General features: G+C 36.0%; 1 protein-coding gene across 2 annotated transcripts in view; it reads right to left on the reverse strand.

Moving 5' to 3' along the window:
* The window catches only part of SPATA17 (spermatogenesis associated 17), a 282,415-nt gene that overhangs the window by 243,936 nt on the left and 17,319 nt on the right, over positions 1 to 21,160 (reverse strand). The window contains exons 2-3 of one of the 2 annotated variants that reach the window (XM_069066027.1): positions 15,706 to 15,795; positions 11,750 to 11,831 (exon numbers count right to left, since the gene is read on the reverse strand). In XM_069066027.1, the coding sequence (XP_068922128.1) occupies positions 11,750 to 11,831; positions 15,706 to 15,795 (172 nt within the window). The remainder of the gene's footprint in view (positions 1 to 11,749; positions 11,832 to 15,705; positions 15,796 to 21,160) is intronic. The other variant, XM_069066028.1, reaches the window with a different exon arrangement.

A 21,160-nucleotide genomic window follows, 5' to 3' on the forward strand; every position in this document is an offset into this window, starting at 1 on the left:
CCAATCAGAGCTGCAGCAGTGAGCGCGTCATCCTGTTCTTTATTGAATTCATTATTGAATAAAGGTACATTTTTTTGTTCACATTTACCTGTTTATTAAAATTGCTGTCAATGTTCATTAAAATAAGCCCTCCCCTGAAAATAAGTCCTCTGGTGTTTTTCTGTCCAAAAAAACTTAATAAGACAGTGTCTTATTATCGGGGAAACACAGTATCTGCTTGATCTGTTTCTCTGTCTTCTTGTAACTTCTACTTATAACTTCTGTCTGTATACTCTGAAGTTCGGGATACTTGCTTTTCCCCTGAACTAGGTAAATGATATGTTTGATTGATTAAAGCAAGATTGTTAACCCATTTTGAGTTGTTTTCCTTTAGAAAAGCAGATCTAAGAACGTGTGTTGGCAACAACCCTGAGGATGCTGGGGAGCTTGCTGCTACAGCTGGGCCTACCGCCTTTTTGTAATAATATCTTTTGTGCTACTTCTCACTATCAAGGTATCCCTTACAACATGGTACTCCTGGTATGAGATTTTTACATCATCCTTTGTATCATTTGTCATTTTAATTTTCACAGTTAGTGAGACGTTATAATTCAAATCCATATACCATCATTGGAGGAAATATTGACATTGAAAGAATAGACTATTATAGCACTGAATAGTTTGGGAACATTGAAAATACTATGTTACGTTCCATGTGTAATCCAATCTGATACTTATTTAATTTTGAGTCCTGTTAGGTGTCCATCTGGAGCATTTGACCAAAATATGCACAATATTAGACCCATTTTATAGACTCCCCATATAAACCTACATGATAAACTGGGCACTAAATATTTTTCAATTACTTTCATTTTCTAGTATGGACAATTTCTTTTTCATGGCTATAAATTTCACTAATGGAATGCTTTGTAATGTGATGATACCCAGAGAAGGTAGTATGTCATTTAAAAATAAGAACATTTGAAGAACCTCCTCATCAAAAGGGAAGCCTTCTGTTTGAATTTCATGTATTATACTTTTCATGACACTAGGAAATATCATCAGTGAAAATATATCTTTGAGAGCACCACAGATATATCTTTAATCCTATGCTGTTTAACACTTTTGTCAATAACTTGGATACAGGCATAAATGGCATGCTTATCCAATTTCCAAATGACATCACACTGAAGAGAGTTAACATACTGACCAACAGAATCAAGATCCAAAAGTAACTTGTCAGGGTAGAAAAATAGGCTGACTTTTATAAGATTAAGTTTAATTAGGGTAACTGTAAAGTTTTATATTTGGGTTGGCAGATGTCAAATTTACAAATATAGGATTGAAGAAGTATAACTATATAACAGTTTTCATAAGTTCATCAGGGATTTTAGTTAACTTCAGCCTCTGTATCAGTCAATAGTTTGACATAATAGCTGAAAAAAAAACAAAAACAAAAAGAAACCACAACCCCAAAAGCCCTACACATAAGCTTCATAAAATCATAGAGTCTAAAAGTAAGGATATAATAGTCAACTTGAACTCTACCTGGTCAGAAAATATCAAAAGCATTGTGTTCAATTCTGCATGAGACATCTTTGGAATATACTTGACAATCTAGGAAGGATATAGAGAAGAGGGACCAGAAAAGTGGGGGAAGTGTACATCGGACATTTGAGAATCTACTAAAAGATCTGGTAAATATATAGCCTGGAGAAGAGACTTGAAGAGGTCAAGATAAATAATGTCAAGCATTTGAAGGGTTGGCATGTGAAAGAGGGATTCAACTTATAACACTGCATAGAAGTAGGAGAAAGGTAGATTTCAACTGAATATAAGAGTTCTAATAAGCAGAGCTATTTCAGAGAAGAATGTGTTGCCTCATAAGCTGCTTATGGACATCATCAAGAAAAGGCTTAGGAATTTTATATAAGGGATTCATATTTATGTAAGGCTTAGGTAGATGACCTTTATGGTCTCTTCCATATCTGAGATTCTATGATTCTGCTAGTTCTATTTTTTCACTATTTAGAAGCTTATTAAGAAAAGACTTAAAGAGAATTTGAAAATGACATAAGACTTCCAAAGAAATTACAATAGGTAAACCTCTTTCCCCTCAAGTTTCATTTTCTTTCATTTAAAATCCTTTATCATTTATGGAGGACTCATCACTCTACAATAAATTATAGAAAGGTATATGAATTATTATATTCATTTAATGGAAGAAAAACCCAAACTGTTACTTAAGCAAAATGAGTAGAAGAATCCTTAAAATTCATGGCAAGGGTGTGAATAATTTACTTTGACCCCTTATTCTCTTACCCCATCTACCCAATCAGTGGCCATGTCTTATCTACCTTACCTTTAAGGACATCTCTTGTATCAGTCTCCCTCTCTACTTACAGGGCCAACATCCTAGTTCAGGGCCTCATCACCTCTAGCATGGACTATTGCAACAGTCTCATTATTGGTATTCCTGCCTCAAATCTTCCCTTTCTCCAATCCATTATCCTCACAGCTGCTGATTTTCTAGAGCAAAGGTTCAAGTATATCACTGCTCTACCCAACAAACTCAAGTGGCTCCTTATTACCCCTAGAATCACTTAAAAACTACTCTGTTTAGCACTTCAAGTCCACAACAACCTGTTCCCAGCTTACCTTTCTAATCTTAGAGGGATGGTCCTAATGGCAGTACCTTGTTCATTCAAGTTCAGGATTGGGATGAAATGAAGTACTTGCAAGTCATTGAACAATTAACCAAATGAGGTTGATTTTGCCCTAACACACCAAGAATATGTAGCAAGGATACAGTGACACTTAAGTGTTCTGGAGTTGCTCCATCACTCCTATATATAGAAATGTATCTAGTCAAAGGACAGTATATGGTGACTCCTATGGTCTTCAGACATAGACCAAATGTATTCCCTCTCCCCTCAATAAGAGCCCAGACTACATGTGAGTGGGACTTTTTTAATGTCCTTAGATGACCAGAAAGCTGTATCAAGGAAGGCAAGAGCCAATTAAGTCCCAGGGATATCTTTGTTGCAACTGTTCTTATTAGATCACCTTAGTAAATATCCCTTTCTAAAAAAAATTAATGGTACAGTTAACTAATTTTTATTAATAGACAATCATAATGGGGATTATAGTGGGGGCTTATGAGCTATACTACAACATGAGAAAAGACACCCCTAACCCCTCAGTGCCCTATTGGGAGGCATCTAGAGCCCTATTGGGAGATGTGGCCAGTTTTGCAATAAGGATCTAGCCTACTACTGTGAGTGGGATCACCAGAGTTTATATGAGCTATACTTTAAAACTTAAATACTATTTCCTACATGATACTTTTTCTGCTCTCCCCAGCTGCTAGTACCACTCCTCCACCAAAATTACATTGTAATTTATTCTAGATATACACAAGTTGTCTCTCCTCACAAAATGTAAGCATTTTGAGAGAAAGGGTTATATTATTTTTGTCTTTAGATGAATGAATTAAAAATAATTTATTAAGCATCCACTACTTGCCAAGCTCTGCACTAAATGCTGACATACAAATTTAGATTGAAGACAGTCCCTCAAGGAGTTTGCATTCTAATAGGAAGAAGCAAGAAGGAGACATTATAGTTTGAAAAGTTACAGGAATGGTGAGTGGAACCATAGGGAAACAGAGTAACATCCCCTTTCTAGGAGCATTCACAGAATTGATTTGATTATGGTAGCAGAAATGGAAAGGTAGGTAAGTGGTGGGCAGAGAGACAGGGCAAAAGAAAGTTGGTGAAGTCCCGGGTAGTGAGTTAAAGCACAAATGAATTTGTCCTAGATATACTGAATAATTATAGTGAGAATTCATCAGTAATCATGCCTTAAGGCAAAAAGTCCCAGGAACAAAAGAATACCCTGAATTCTTAAAGAGATTTTGCCTCTACAATGCCTAGAACAGGGACTAGCACTAAATAAATAAATATGTGTTGATTAGTTGATTGAAATATAGAATTCTACTCATTAACTTATGAAGGCACTTTACTTTTTGCTTAAAACCATGTACAGTTTGTATGGTATGAATTGGAAAATAAACAAGAGCTAAGAAGTAGATAACTCATAAAGAGAATTAACAGCTTATCATATGAAGTACAAAACTTGCCAAGTAGTAGATTTCTTGAAAATTAGAATAAACCAAACAAAGGTTAATGACTCCATGAGAAAAAAAGGTCAAAAGACTGAAAAATTAGAAGAAAATATAAAATCTCATATAAAAAATAACTGACCTGGAAAACACAGTAAAAAGAGAATTTAAGAATGACTAGACTAACTGAAAGTCATGACTAAAAAAGAAATCAGGAAAGAATACTGCCTGGATCTCTAGGAACCAGAGGTCAAGGTGAAAATAGAAAGAATCTACCAAATATCAACTGAAAGAAATCCCAAGCAAAAACTCTAAGGAACATCACAGGTAAAATTCAGAGCTTTCAGAACAAAGAAAAAAAAATATTCCAAGAAGTCAGAAAAAAAAAGCGTTCAAGTACATAGGAATCATCATCAGGATTGAAGAGGATGATGAGGTTCAGGAGATGGGTCATCTGAAAGAATTCAAGAGGCAGATTTTCTCCTAGTCAAGAGAATTTTACTGATGCAAAAGCAGTGGGCTAGCCCTGGAAGAAGGACTAGCAATTTACAGAGGGACAGGGGCTTGTTTTTATACAAAATTTTTGGGCTCTTAGACAAGAGTTCCTAGTGAGTAGTTAATTGCAGGGGAAAAGGTGGCAGGAAGGGAAAGCAGGTGTGCTGGGTACAATTCAAGGCTTGAACACAAAACAAAGAACTTAGTTTCCAACATTTGTTTCCAGTATGGGGTGGGGGGTAGAGGGGTAATCATGTACACAGAGTATGAGTTAAGGAAGCAAGGTTTTTGTTATCTGACAGAGCTTACTGTTACTGGACAGATTTAGATGAGGCCCTCATAGTTGCTGGGAAAAGTTAGCCTCAAAGTTTCCCATTGTTACTGGGCAAAAGTCAGCCTCATCATTCTCCCCTCTAACTGATAAGAGAAATTTTTTGGGATTGTGGGCAGTGGTCTCTTCTTCAGTAACTATTTCCTGATGACAAGGGGCACAGAGCTGTCCTTAAGGAGGAAAACTGGATGGATGGGGGGGATTGAAGTCTGAACTTATTCCCAGCAGAGTCTAAAGCAGAGAGCTCTACACCACTAGGTGATACAGTGGCCAATGGTTGGTAGCCCAGAATATGGAGATGGAATATCTGTATGCAAGAAGGCACAAGGCACAGTAAGAAATTAAGCAAATATGGCCCCCAAATCAGAAGCAGTAGGATTAGAACTGGATTAAAACGAGACTAAAGAAGTGTCCAGGGGATGAGGAGAATATGGAAAAGGCCCATCTGTGGGTGGACAGCTGATAGTCTAGGAGACACAAATCTGACAAGCAGGTTCATATATGCATGGCCCAAATATAAGGAGCATTAAAAGTGATGTCAGAATAGAGGAAAACAAAGAAAGACTTGAAAAACAGTATTATCTGATCTTATTATTTCTTCAAAAAGGATCACATAAGATTTAGCAACTACATCCATGAGGAAGTTGGAAAGCATGAAATCAGATATTCCAAAAGGCAAAAGAGGCTTATATCCAAGAATTACTCATCCAGAAAAACTGAATATGACATTACAGAGGAAAAATTCACCTTTAATGAAATGGAGGACTTCCAAGCATTCCTCATGAAAAGACTTCAGTTGAATAGAAATTTTGAAATTTGAAATAGAAAAACATGAAAAGGCAAATTCTAGTGAATAATCAGGAAAAGTCTTTATAAAGTATTCACATTCTAATGTGGGGTATAATATAAGCATCTCCTAAGAACAGTAAGGGCAGCTAGGTAGCACAGTGAATAGAAGGCTGGGCCTGGAGTCAAGTAGACTCATTTTTCTTTTTTTTTTTTGCTTTTTGGAGGGGAATTGGGGTTAAGTGACTTGCCCAAGGTCACACAGCTAGTTTTTTGTGTGTTACCTGTCTGAGGTCAGATTTGAACTCAGGTACTCCTGACTCTTGTGCCAGTGCTCTATTCACTGTGCTACCTAGCCGACCCTTAGACTCATTTTTCTCAGTTCAAATCTAGCCTCAGATACTTACTAGCTGTGTAAGCCTGGGCAAGTCACTTAACCCTATTTGCATCAGTTCCTCACCTGTAAAATGAGCTAGAGAAGGAAATGGCAAACTACTCTAGTATCTTTGCCAAGAAAACCCCAAATGGGTTCATGAAGAGTTAAACACAACTGAAAAATGAATGAGACAACAACAATAAGATCATCAGAGGTTATAGAGGAAGTCAAATCAGATTGGGGGGCCTGAGAATGATTTTGTTTTATTTTTATGATATTAAAAGAAAGGAGAGGTGGAAGGGAAAAGTATATACTATCGATGAAAAGGGAAGGCATAAGGGGGACTATTTTATTTCTCATAATCAGGAAGTGCAAGCTGAAGTCTACATAAAAAATGAAAGGGAAGAGGTATCCATCAGGTAACCTCATTTTCATCTGAACTAGTCAAAGGAAGTTAGAACAAACATAGACATAAAAAGTCTGGTGGAAAAATACAACATTCCAATCAACAGGCAGAAAGAGGGATAAAGTGAGAGAGAAGAGGGAGAATAAGAAGAAGGGTAGTTCTAAGGAATCATAAGTAAAACCAACCTTAATTCAGAGTATTGATCATAAAGAGAAGGTGAAAAGCAAAGGATGGGAAGAACCTGTGATTGGCAGTTGGGTGAAAAAGTACAAACTGTTTGCATCAAGCATAGAACATTGGTATTAAGCATACTCCTGTTCCATATTTCTATTCTTCTCTGTAAAGAGGGGGTTGAAAGTAAAGAGTAAAAAGGTATGAGAAAATAGGTTGGAGAAAAATAATTAAAATTAAAGATTTTGCTCAGGCAAATACAATGTAGCTGAGATTAGAAGGAAAACAGTTAATTTAGGGAAGGATGAGTCTGCAGCATGTTTCTCTGATAGAGGCCTCATTTCTAAGGTATATAAGGACATGATCCAAATAAAAATAAGAGCCATTTCCCAACTGATAAATTGTCAAATTGTCAATTTTAAAGGAAAGATATCCGAGTTCTCTAGAGCCATAAAATGGAGGAAAAAATGAAAAATGTGCTATGAAAATGTATAAAGACATGCAAATTAAATCAAGTCTGAGGCTTCATACAACCTGTCAGATTGGCAAAGATGACCCCAAAGTAATGAAAAATGGAAATCTTCAAGAGCCAGCTGGAACACAGGCACATTGATGTACTTTGTAGCTATGAATTGGTACAGTCTTTCTGGAAAGCAATTAATAACTATGCCCTAAAAATTACCAAATTGTACATAAGCTTTCATCTACTAATATAACTACTATGTGTCTATACCTCAAAGAGGTCAAAGAAAGAAAAAAAGTCCTATATGTATAAAAATATTTATAATTGCTTAAAAAACTGGAAACTGTATACATCATTTGAGACTGACTGAACAAATTATTATATAAAAATGTTACGGAAGCATTGGGCTTTAAAAAATGAAGAAAAGGAAAATGGCAGGGTAAGAAGTAAGTCACCCTCACCCTCCCTTATTGACCTCTGAAAACCTAGAAAATATCACCCCAGGAAAAACCCTGGACAACTGAGCCAGGAGAAAGATGGGGTGCAGCAATCCTGTAGCCCAAGAAGCTTGAGGGATTAATGGGAAAGGTCCGTCTTGCTCTAGGGGAGGATAAGTAGTACAGGATGGGAGACATCCCAGCAAGCCAGGGGCAAGCCCCACTTCAGCAAACCAGGGGGAGATCCTGAGCTGCAAAGTGGTGGAGCAGGCAAGTGCCAATACCAGGACCCCCTGGGTTCCTCAGCACAGGCAGGGGAACCGGTAGACACCAGTTCAGAAAACCACCATGTGTTCCAGCATTCTCCAGCAGCCAAGTCTCCTGGTACTTCGGCACAACTGCAAGAGGCACAGCTCTAGGCTGGCAGACATCCTCCAGCAGTCAAACATTCCAGTGCAAGGCCTGGGTGAACAGGAGCCAAACATTTGAGTGCAAGGACTGGGCAAGCAAGTGTCCCCCAGAGGCCAGATTTAATTTAAAAATTATTGGTGTATCTGAAAACCATGATAAAAAAAAGCCTGGACAGAATCTTTCAGGAAATCATTAAGGAAAACTGTCCTGAGGTTCTAGAACCAGAAGGTAAAATAGTCATTGAAAGAATTCACCAATCACCTTCTGAAAGAGATTCCAAATTGAAAACACCAATGAATATGGTATCCAAATTCCAAAATTACCAGGTCAAAGAGAAAGTACTACAAGCAGCCAGAAAGAAACAATTTAAATATCATGAAACCACAATCAGGATAATGCAGGACCTTGCAGCATCTACACTAAAAGATCAGAGGGCATGGAATATGATATTCCATAAGGCAAAGGAGCTTGGATTACAACCAAGGATCAACTACCCAGTGAAAATGAGCATTATCTTTCAGGGGAGAAGATGGATATTCAATGGAATAAGGGACTTCCAAACCCTTCCTGTTGAAAAGACCAGAGCTCAACAGAAAATTTGATCTTCAAATATAACACTCAAGAGAGGCATAAAAAGGGGAAAAGGAAAAAAAATAACAACAACATGTTATTAATAAGGGTGAACTGTTTAAATCCCTACAAGGGAAGATGCCACATATAATTCTTGAGAACTGTATTGTTATTATGCCATTTAAAAGGAGTATTCATAGACAGGGTGGGTGTAAGTTGACTTTGATGTGATTATAAAAAAAATCTAATTAAGTGGTGAAAAGGGATTATCCTCAGAGAAGAGGAAAGGAGGAGGCAGATAGGGATAAATTACATCACATGAAAAGGTACCTATTACAGTAGAGGGAAAGAAGGGAAAGAGATGAATGTTATTTGAACCTTCCTCTCATCAGATTTGGCTTAAAGATACAATAACATAATCAGTTAGGCATAGAAATCTAATTTACCCTCTAGGAAGAAGGAGGGGCAAGGGGAAAGAAAGGGGAGGATGTGGATAGAAGAGAGGAAAGAAGTAGTAAGGTTAAAGAGGAAGAAAAAGGAGGGGACTGACAGAAGGGAGGGGAGCAGTGGTCAAAAGCAAAACTCTAGTGAGGAGGGAAAAAGAGAAAAAAAACATAAACGGGGGGAAATAGGATAGAGAGAAAGACACAGTAATCATAACTGGTGAATGGGATGAATTTTTCCATAAAACAGAAGTAGACTGAAGAGTGGATTAAGAACCATAACCCTACAATATGTTGTTTACAAGAAACACATTTGAAGCAGAGGGATACACACAGACAAAAGGTAAAAGGCTGGAGCAGAACATATTATGCTTCTATTGAAGTAAAAAAAAAAAAAAGCAGGGGTTGCAATCCTGATCTCAGACAAAGCAAAAGCAAAAATCGATCTAATTTAAAGAGATAAGGAAGAAAACTACATCCTGCTAAATGGTAGCATAGATAAGACTGTGCATACCCTTTGACCTACTAATACCACTTCATCTGTTTCCCAAAAAGGTCATAAAACTGGGAAAAGGATCCACGTGTACAAAAACTATTTATAGCAGCTTTTTGTTGTGGCAAAGAATTGGAAATTGAGGGGATGTCCATCAATTGGGTAATGGCTGAACAAGTTGTGGTATATGAATGTAATGGAATACTATTATGCTATAAGAAATGATGAGCAAGCAGATTTCAAAAAAACCTGAAAAGGATTATATGGACTGATGCTGAGTGAAATAAGCAGAACCAGGAGAATGCTATACACAGTAACAGCCACATTGTGAGATGACTAACCTTGACAGATGTAGCTCTTCTCAGAAATGCAAGGATCTAAGACAACTCCAAAAGACTAACAATGGAAAATGCTAAAACACATGCAGAGAAAGAACTTAGGAGTCTCAATGCAGATGCAAACATACTATTTGCTCTCCTTTTCTTTTGTTGGTTTGTTTCTTCTTTCTTGTGGTTCCTCCCATTAATTCTAATTCTTCTTTACATTGTGACTAATATGAAAATAGGTGTAATATGAATGTATAAGTAGAAACTAGATCAGACAGCACACTGTCTTGGGGAGAGAGGAGAAGGTAAGGAAGAAAATTTAAAACTCATAATCTTATGGAAGTGAATGTTGAAAACTAAAAATAAACAAATAAATTATAAAAAAACAAAAAAAAAGAAATTTATATAATTCAAAAAAATATAAAATATATTTTAAAAATAAAGTTCTTATACTTTATAGTTCTTTAAAAAAAAGGATGGTTTCAGAGAAACTTGGGAAAAGATGGACTGATTCAGAGTGAAGTGAATATAAACTGGATAATTTATACTATAACATCAACATTGTATAAAGAAACATTTTGAAAGACTTTAAGAATTCTGATCCATGTAATTGTAAGTTAAGAATAGCAGAGGATTGATAATGAATGCTACACTGCTCCTGATGAAAAGATGATGGACTCGTATGCAGAAAGGAAGATCAAGTGGTAAAGGAATGAGCATTTATAAAGTACCTAGTATGTATCAAGCACTGTGCTAAGAGCTTTTTACAGATAATATCTCATTTGATCCTCACAACTCTAAGAAATAGCTGCTGTTATTATCCCTATTTTACAGTTGTGGAAACTGAGGCAAACAGTCATTAAGTGACTTGCTCAGAGATACACAGCTAGTTAGTGTCAGAGGTTGGATTTGATTTTAGGTCTTTATGATTCTAGACACAATGCTCTATCCACTGTACTACCTAGCTGCCAGAATGAGACATATTTTTGGACATGTCCAATAAAGGAATTTGTTTTGTTGTACTATTCTTTCTTACAAAGGTTTTTTTTTAATCTTCTCTAGCAGAGAGAGGGTGGGAGGGAGAAAAAATTCTTGACTATTTTCAAAAATTAATTTTTAAAAGGAGAGCTAGAACTCATTTATGACAGAAAATACTGAAGAACTCTACATTCCAGAATCTAGAGTTGTTGTATAACAACTTTTATTTTATGTTAGCTATGAAGTATTAGGATCTTCCTCCAAGTAGTATTTCACATGGTTTATTAACATGTTCTTAAATTCCCTTGTTAAATGGGAATACATTTTATTTATTCATCTGCTTATTTTTTTCCTCCTCTGTGCATTTTTATTTCTGTGAAAAGACAATAATTTGGCTTAGATTCAATTAATCAAGAACAAATGAAGAACAAATTAAAAACTATTGTAATAGAAAATATTAACAAATTGGAAAATTAGTGAAGCAAGCAATTGATTAAAGAACCTTCCAATTATGTATTCAGAAAAATATATATTTTTCTTAATTTCTTAAGCCTCTTAGCTGAGTTTTAAGCTAGTTGCTTATCATACAATGCTATCTTAAACTCCCTTTGGGGAATTAGATGGCTGTGATCTGTTATGTGCCTCAAGGCAAATCTCAAGTATTTCAAGGTTCATTAGGTAAAAAATTTAAACCAATAACATAGAGAACAGTAGAAGATAGAAAAATTGACTCATTTTATTATTTTTAGAATTAAATTAAAGTAAGGAATATCAGTTCCCAAACTGCTCATATTCTTTCTTTAGGCATATTTATATAACTATTCAATATCATATGTAGATTTTCAAGAAGGGTGGTATGCTCACAAATTTTGTCAATTTAAAACTATTAGTACATAAGACAACAGTCAATGATTTACATCCTAGTGTATAATTTAAAAAATTATTTAATTTATGCAGTTACCTTCACCATTTGTCGATATTGTTTTCTTCCCATATAACCTCTCCACCATTTCTGTATAATTGTCATCATTTTGTTTAAATACCTGAAATGTTAATCATGAGATGATTTAATTTTTTTTTAAGTTTTTAAAAGTTTTCAATAATTTTTTGGAAAAAAACTCATTGCTAAAATTTTAATTTTCAGAGTGCTTACATAGTATTGACATTAAAAGATGTATAAAGCCATCTCTGGGATGGAAATTTTTTTTCTTTTTGGAAGGCAGGAGGATTTCTTTGTCCTTTCCCCACAGCCATAGGTGCCTCCATAAAGACAGACCATGGTAATAGTAATGACATCATATTGGTAATACAAGCTCTAAAATCCCATTCTACTCTTCAATTCTCTCTACATCCCCTTTCACTATCTAACATAGAAGAGAGAAATGGGACAATCTGTCCATGTTCACTTAAGAACACTCTTTGTTTGTCAAAAGACTAATGTATTGCATCCTGTGGAGTTTCCAAGTAGAGTAGTGGAATCAAAAACTGTCGATTTTAAACAAGTACTACAGTCAATTAGTTACACTATATTATGTAATTTAAATGATCATATAAATTATATGACATTAACTTCATCATATGCCAAATATAATTAAGATTTTTGAAGGCTTGTTTATAAGAAGAAAATGTCAGTATTCATATTTGTCTGTTGACATTTCACCTACAGCACATAACTACAATGAATACTATAATTAATATTTCTATCTTTATCCAGATAGCCAGACTGTCAGTTTGTCCCACTGAGTTTTCAACTTCTGGAAGTTATTGGATAGTCTTACATGACTTCATCTATTAGTTGTACAGTTCATCTACTCCCCATCATTCTTGTTATAAGATCTACCCAACAGTTACATACTGCCTCTGATAAATCTGCCATTTCAGGATTTCTAGAGTTTCTCAGTATGTCAAATCAACACACTTAGTTCTTTTAATAAGAAAACATCTCAACATTAATATGTGTTAATTTTTTAAATTAAATTTTAAGTTTATTTTTAGTTTACATCATTCATTTCCACAAGATTTTGAGTTACAAATTTTCTCCCCATATTTCCCCTACCTACCACCCCAAAACAGTGATCTCATTGTATACCCCCTCCCCGAATCTGTTCTTTCCTATATCTTCCCCCATTCCCCCTCTGACTTTCCAGTAGGGCAAGATGGATCTCTATACCCCAGTGCCTGTATATCATTTCCCAGTTGCATGTAAAAAATATATATATATATATTTTAAACATTTGATTTTAAAACTTTGAATTCCAGATTCTTTCCCTTCCTCCCTCGTCACCCACCCTTACTGGGAAGATAGGCAATTCAATATAGGTTGTACATGTGTAGCTACACAAAACATTTCCATAGTGGATATCTTGTGAAAGACTAACGATATTTCCCTCTATCCTATCCTACCCCCCACTTGTTCTATTCTCTACTTTGACCCTGTCCCTTTTCAAAAGTGTGTGCTTCTAACTTCCCTCCCCAGAACCTTCCCTCCATTCCATCCCCTTCCCATCTACTCCCCTGCAGGGTGAGATACCCTATTTAGTGTGTATGTCATTCCCTCCCTAAGCAAAATTTAATGACAGTAAGTTTGTCCCATTCCCTTTTGCCTTCCTTTTCTTCCCCTCCATTGTAACAGTTTTCCCTTACCTCTTCTATATGAAATAGTTAACCCCATTCTGTCTCTCCCTATCTCTTCTCATTATATTCCTCTCTCACCTCTCAATTTCACCTATTAAGTATCATCCCTTCCTATTCAACTGGTCCTGTGCCCTCTGTCTATGTATACCTGTACACATATATACACACACTCACATATGTATTTATATGCCCATATACCCTCCAATATAGACATATATGTATAGCACACACACATATATATGTACACATTTATATTCCCTTTAACTATTCTCATACTGAGAAATTTTCTTAAGTTATAGTTTTTCCATGTAGGAATGTAAATAGTTCAACTTTGATAAGTTCCTTATGATTTCTTTTCCCTGTTTACCTTCTCATGCTTCTCTTGCTTCTTGTATCTAAATTTCAAATTTTCTCTTCAACTCTGGCTTTTTCATCAAGAATGCTTGAAAGTCCTCTATATTTCATTGAATGACCAAATTTTCCCCTGAAACATGATACTCAGTTTTGCTGGGTAGGTGATCCTTGGTTTTAATCCCAGCTCCTTTGACCTCCAGAATATCATATTCCAAGCCCTTTGATCCTTCAGTGTAGAAGCTGCCAGGTCCTGTGTTATACTGATTGTGTTTCCACAATATTCAAATCATTTCTTCTTAGCTGCTTGAAATATTTTCTCCTTGATCTGGGAACTTGAGAACCTGGCTATAATATTCCTACGAGTTTTCTTTTTGGGATCTTTTTTTAAGAGGTTATGGGTGGATTTTTTCTACCTCTATTTTGCCCTCTGGTTCTAAAACATCAGGGCAATTTTCCTTGAGAATTTCTTGAAGGTTGACTTCTAGGTTCTTTTTTTGATCATGGCTTTCTGGCAGTTCAATAATTTTTAAAGGATCTCTCCTGGATCTATTTTCATGTCAATGGTTTTTCCCATGAGATATTTCACATTGCCTTCTATGTTTTCATTTGTTTGGATCTGTTTAATAGTACCTTGATTTCTCATAAAGTCACTAGCTTCCATTTGCTCCAATCTAATTCTGAAGGAATTATTTTGGTCAGTGAGCTTTTGAGATTCTTTTTCCATATGGCAAATTTGGCTTTTTAAGGCATTCTTCTCCTCATTGGCTTTTTGGACTTCTTTTGCCATTTGAGTTAGTCTATTTTTTAAGGTTTTATTTTATTCAGTCAGGTTGTTGACTCTCTTTTCATGATTTTCTTGCATTGTTCTCATTTTTCTTCCCAATTTTTCCTCTACTTCTCTTATTGATTTTCAAAATCCTTCTTGAGCTCCTCTATGTCCTATAAACAGTTCATATTTTTCTTGGAAGCTTTAGGTGCAGGAGTTTTGACTCTATTGTCTTCCTCCTGTTCCATGCTTTGATCCTTTTTGTCCCCCAAAAAAAGAATCCAAAGTCAGGTTGCTGTGCTTGCTTTGCTTCCTTTGCTTGCTCATGTTGCCACTCAATTACTTGGCCTTTGAGCTTTTTGCCACAGTAGAACTCTGCTTCTAGAGAGGAGAGCTTTGTCCCAAATTGCTGGGGTTTTCTCAGCTGCCAGAGCTATTAGTTGACTGTCCTCTCTGAAGCCTCCATACACTCTGGCTCACTGGTCAAACACACCAGGACTTCCACCCTAAACAGCAATCCAGATCCAAGCAGGTTAAAGCAAGAGTGATTACCCCTCAGAATGGTTGCTTGGTCCCCTACAATCTGCATGCCAGGGGCTCTGAAGCAGCCACATGGCTGTGGCTACTTCACCTCAGCCACTTTTCCCTTGGGGGCAGAGTTTGTACTATACTCCCAAATTCCCTGTTCTCAAAGTCTACACTGACTTCTCACTTTGTCTTTGGCATCTATGGGTTGATAATTCTTGAAACCCACTCTCCCAAAGACCCTCTAGCCACGGCTGGAAGAGTTGCCCTGAGGCTAAAACCACGGGTTCACTTGGGGCTGGGCTCTGCTCCCAGCAGGCTGCGATGGACCCTTCTGGCCAGCCTGCTGGGCTGTCTTCAATGGAAGGTTTGTTTCTCTCTGTCACTTTGTGGGTTCTGTAGCCCTAAAGTTTATTTAAAGTCATTTTTATAGGCATTTGAGGTGGTTATGGGGGGAGTACAGGGAGTTTTCCTGTTTCTATGCCATCTTCGTTCTTTTTCTAAAAAGATTATTTTCTTGTTTACTCTTCATGACAATTTTAAAGGTTTAAAAAAAAAAACCAAATAATTGCACAAGTTTCCAAAGATATATACTTTATATGATATAACTGAAATTTCATTGGCAAAAATCAATATACCTGATATAAGCTCGTACTCGACATCCTCGAAACCAGCTCTGTATTTTAACTGCTGCCTTATATTCCTTCTTTCTATATCCATCTACAGTCCTGAAAACATTGTTTTAAAAAACATTCCATTAGGAATTGACATTTTAGTTTTGACACAAAAACAGTCTCTTAAACTTAATCTTTACTTTCATTAAAATCATTACAATTCAAATATTTTTAAATAAAATTATAATACTAAGTAAAGAAAGCATTTCAAACATCACATATGTCACAATGAACCTTCTTCTAAGAGCTCATCTGTTTTCAACAGCTCTACTTTTTCATTTTTCTAATCTCCTTTTTTGCAACTAATTAATTTGTAAATACATTGTTTCAGGAAATAGAAAGGAAAACACATTTTATTATTCTTTTAGGATACCAATATAGATGTAATTAGGAAAAATTCCTTAACTCCAGATAGCTTGATTTCACTGTATAATTCCTGCAAACAAAATATGGAAGTCATGAATTTCTGCATTTTCCAATCCAGTGACCGAGTCAACTATTCCTAAGTAAAATAAATCTATTACATAATGTCAATCTAAATATAATCCTAAAACGGCCACTGAAGTTAAATGAGGAAGAAGGCAATATTCAGATACTCACAAAGGATATACTTAATAATTATATGTTGATTAAAGTTGTACAGTTCAATTGAGGCAAGTTTCTTAATTTTACTCACCTCCAACCTACCTACCCAAGCAAACACTGTAGAATTGTTCTGGTGACAATACAGTAAGCTAATAGATAATTACTATGCTTCCCCAAGTAATCTCCCCCTCCAAATATATATCAGGAAATGGATTACTCCCATTCAGATAGCTATTCTCCAAGTCTGAGAAGGTAAGAAATGTCATGAAGTTGTAAATCATGCTTTACCCATTTCCACCTGCTTCCCTCCACCACAAACATCCCAGGTTTTTTTTTTTAACTAAAATTCTTTTAAAATTTTTGTTCTATTTTATCTAGTACCTAAGGATCCAACTACATAAAAAGACCTGGTTTGATTGGGTGGAAACAATGAAATAAATGCAGATTTCAAATTTAACTTTTAATCACTATGGAATAAAGGAGTCCTATTTTGCCAAACCAAATAGTAAAACAATCTGGCAGCCTGGATTTTTGATGACTTGTCCTCAGTGCACAATTGCATGGAGAGTGTTTTATTTTGGCAAAGAGAATTGCCTCTTCTTCATGTGAGACAGGAGTGAAGGAGGAGAGGTTAGTGTCAGAAGCCTTCAGCCTCATATCCCTAGCTGTTTATTAAACTCCTATTCATATCAAGGAGAAGAGAGGGTGATCAGCAGTATCAAAAACTGATGAGAAATGAAGGAGGGTGTCACACAGACATTTTAAATTCAACATGTCTATTCCAAAAGACTAATGATAGAAAATGTTATCCACATCCAGAGAAAGAACTATGACATCTGAATGTAGATCAAAGCACACTATTTCCTCTTTTTTGTTTGCACTTAAGACTTGCTGAGTAGACTAAGCTAATTAGTTAATTAAGTTAAGGATAAGTTAACTTATCCTAAGGAGGATAAATACTAATTAGTGAGATGTAAGGAAAGGCTTCCTGGAGGAGGTGGAATTTGACCTTGGCTTTAAAAAATGAGTAAGAATTCAATAAGTAAAATAAGGAAGGAGGTTGGTAAGGACAGTCAAGAGGGTAACAAAAAAAGTCATAGGAAATAGGCAGGGCAAAGACAGAAGGCCTGAGAACACAATTCACATTTGAGTGTCAAAGTACAATCAATTTTTACTAGAAAATAGAGTTTGGATGAGGATAATATGAGATAAAGACAAAAGCAAAAGGTGGTATGAAACCATGGAGAACTTCACTGCCAGCAGAGGAGTTTGAATTTTACTCAGCTGGCAACAGGAATCCACTAAAGATGTGTGAACAAAGGAATAATACAACCAGATTTATTCATTTAAAAAAAAAGATTATTCTGGTATAAGTAAAAAAAAAATAGATGTTGGAGGTCTAGGTGGAATGATCTCTAAGGAAGTTACTCCAATAATCTATATAGATGGGAGTAGGAATCTGTCTTAGGGAAATAATTATTGGACAAGATAGCTGGAGATTGATGTAAAAAATGTTATGAAGGTAGATTTTACAACTAGGTAAATGAATGGATATGAGAATTAAGTAGGAAGGAAGTGTCAAAACTAACCCAAGATTACAACCATTGGAAAACAGGTGAATTGTGGTGTTATAGACAAAAAATAGTGCAGTAGGAAGGAAAGATGTTTAAGGGAAAAGATAATGAACTAGGTTTTGGATATATTATATTTCAGGTAGGATATCCATGTGGAAGTATCCTAAATGAAGTTGGACACCAAGATGTAGAGGACATAAGAGAGGTCCAGCCTGGATATATAGTTTGAAGAATCAGCTGAATAGATATGGTACTTAAAATTATGCAAATGAATAAAATAAATAAGGGAGAGTAAAGAGACTGTAGAAGAGGAACTAGGAAAGTCTCTTGGATTATTACCACACTGAAAGATTAGGATGATGATCCATAAAAGGAGATAGAAAGGAACAATTATAAAGGTAGGAGACCCAGAAAAATATGTTGATTTTGAAACTAGAAGAAGATAAAATGTCTGATTGCAGGGGATGATCAATAGTGTTAAAAACTGCAGACTTTACAGATGAGGATTGAAAAAAGGTCACTGGATTTGGCAATTTGGAAGTCACTAGTAACCTTAGATTTCCATAGTTTTATGCAGTAGAGGCAGAAGTGTTGCTGTAAAGGATTAAGGACAGTGTAGAAAGGAAGAATGCAGAATCATCAGTTGTAAACTTTTTCAAGTTTAGTAGTCAAGGGAAAGATAAATGGATTAAGAGTTGCACAATATAGGAAAAAAACTCTTTTTAGGATTGGGGGACCACCACATGTTTAAGGGCAGATGGAAAAGAGCTTTGCTACTGAACAAAGTGCCATTAGGATATCCAAGAAAAAAGTTAAAATTGAATTCTTTAGAGCTCAGGAAAGAGATTAGAGCTAGACATTAAGATCTGGAAATAATCTGAGTTGAAATTGTGATAAGAGATAAGATGGGAAGGAAAGAGTATAGAGAGAAAAGAGTTAAGGACTAAATACATTTCAGAATGATAGCATAAAGGAGAATCATAAAGAGAAAGAGATGAAAGGGTGAAAGAGGTGTGAGAACCAGGGAGGAAAAGTGGCTCCAAAATTAAGAAAAGACTTCCAAGAACAGTCATATGGTCAAAATGATGGCAAAAAATAAAGAGGTGAGACCTAACAATATTAAATTTGGCAATTAGGGACTAATCTTGGAGTGAGTAGTTTCAGTAGAGCAGTGGTGTCAGAAGACACATTGCATTTTATTTAGACATGACTGATTGGGTTAGAAACTGTGAGTTGACTATACTTCAGAGCAGGGGTCCTTAACTTTTTGTCCCATGGACCCTGTTGGCAGTCCAGTAGAATCTAAAACTATGGTATTTTGTTGCCTACATTCAAAATGGAAGGGAATGCTCAATTTTGGTTAGATGTTAGTGAAAATAAAGATGTCATTTTTTTCCCATCCCAGTTCATGGACCCCACCAGGATGGTCATTAACTCCAGGCTAAGAATTCCTGCCTTGGAGGATCATGAGATTATTGATCTAGAGTCAAAAAGAAATCTCAGAGGTCTATTGAGTCTAACCCCTTCATTTTTTAGATGAGGAAACTGGAACCCAGGGGTCTGAGCAGAGGTGGGGTATAAGTTATTTTCCTAAGTTGACACAGATAGTAAGCGTCAAAGGTGGGATTTAAACTCAGATGATCTGTCTTCAGACCAATGGTGTTTGGCAGCTAAAGGAAAAAGAGGGAAAGAGAATAAATTAGAGACAGGGAATGGCAGTGTTAGGAATCAGAAGGGTTGAAGGAAAATATTTATTATCAAGGACAGGGATATGTTTGTAGTACGTGAGCTATCAGGCACAGGTGGGAAAAATCAACAGCATGACTCAGAGGTAGAAAGGATAAATTCAATTATCGGTATTCTGTATATCTATAAGGGAGATATAGAGGGAACATAATCATTTCATTCTCTAAAGTTGGTATAAGTTTTTGAGGCCTTCTGAACAGGCTTTTACTATATGTATTAAGGTTCAGAAAATATCATCTTAATCATATTATACCTGAAAATGTACAATAACAATCTTTTATAATGGGTTCTATCATGCTTTTCAACACTACTGTGCTACTTGTCCAACTTCATTGTGAACAAAGCTTTTCTTTTCCTAAAATTTAACTCCATTATTTGGGTGCTGTTCTAATTTTGTATTTTTCCCATTTTCACACTGAATTTAAAATGAAGTATGTTACACTTGTTTTAATTGGACTTGTGGGACGTGTGGTATAGCGGATAGAAAGCTGACCTTCAAACTGGGGAACCCTAGTTTCAAGCTCTACTTCTGACACAGAGTCTATGTGACCCATGGAAAGTCATCTTACTTCTCAGTGCTCTAGGCAACTCCCTAAAATTATGAATTGCAGAGAAGGTGATTGCTGATCTGCAAGACAGAGAGTTTCCTCACCTGGGAGTTCCCCCATCAATGAAATCACAGGTCCACACTAGTCCTCATCCCTACTGATTGCCTCTAGGGAACAGAATTACAATCAATGGATATAAGTTACCTAGAAGCACTTCCGTTCAAATTTCAGGGGAAAAAAGCACCTCAAATATGTAGCTATAGGCCTGGGTTGCCTTTGGAGATAGGATATTTTCTCATCTCAGGTGGTATTCAGACAGAAGCCAGATCAGCACTTGTATGCTATGGGTTAGACTAGATGACCCCAAAGGTAATTTCCAACTCTAAGATTCTATAAGCAGACACATATTTTCCTACCCAGGTGACAAATTATTATGTATAGTATGGGAGAAATTGGAATTGCCAGAGTAAATGAAATACATAGATAACCTTAAAACCTCATTTGAGCCAGTATGGTAGTTTCAATCTCTTGCCTACCCAAACTTCCACTATTGTCACAAATAAGTAACCTCATTGCCAATTTTGAGTTTTATATCCATTTATCATGCCTGGTTGCAATGCAAAAGTTCAAAGAAATGACAAAGGACAGATCATAATATTTTTATACAGTTTTTTTAATGTTGGATATTTTATCTTTTTTTTTTCTTTTAAGTCTGAACCTATGATTTCATTGAAGAACCTTCCTCTACCAATGCAGATCAGCAGCTCCTCTTCAACCTTCAGTTTTAAAGAGTTGCCAGGGAACACTTGTCCAGGGTCACAGTCAGTATATGTAGGAGGCAGAGATTATCTCAAGTTTTCCTGACTCTAAGGCCCTCTTTTTATGCACTATTCCATGTTGCTTCTCTTTACTCTGGGTACTAACAGATAAACTGTGGTGATTGAATAAGTGAGCCATTTCATTTAT

Source organism: Petaurus breviceps, unplaced genomic scaffold (genome assembly GCF_028583685.1).
Source record: "Petaurus breviceps papuanus isolate PSGF00001 unplaced genomic scaffold, PetGlider_PUasm1.0 90702, whole genome shotgun sequence".
NCBI classification, from domain to species: domain Eukaryota; kingdom Metazoa; phylum Chordata; class Mammalia; order Diprotodontia; family Petauridae; genus Petaurus; species Petaurus breviceps.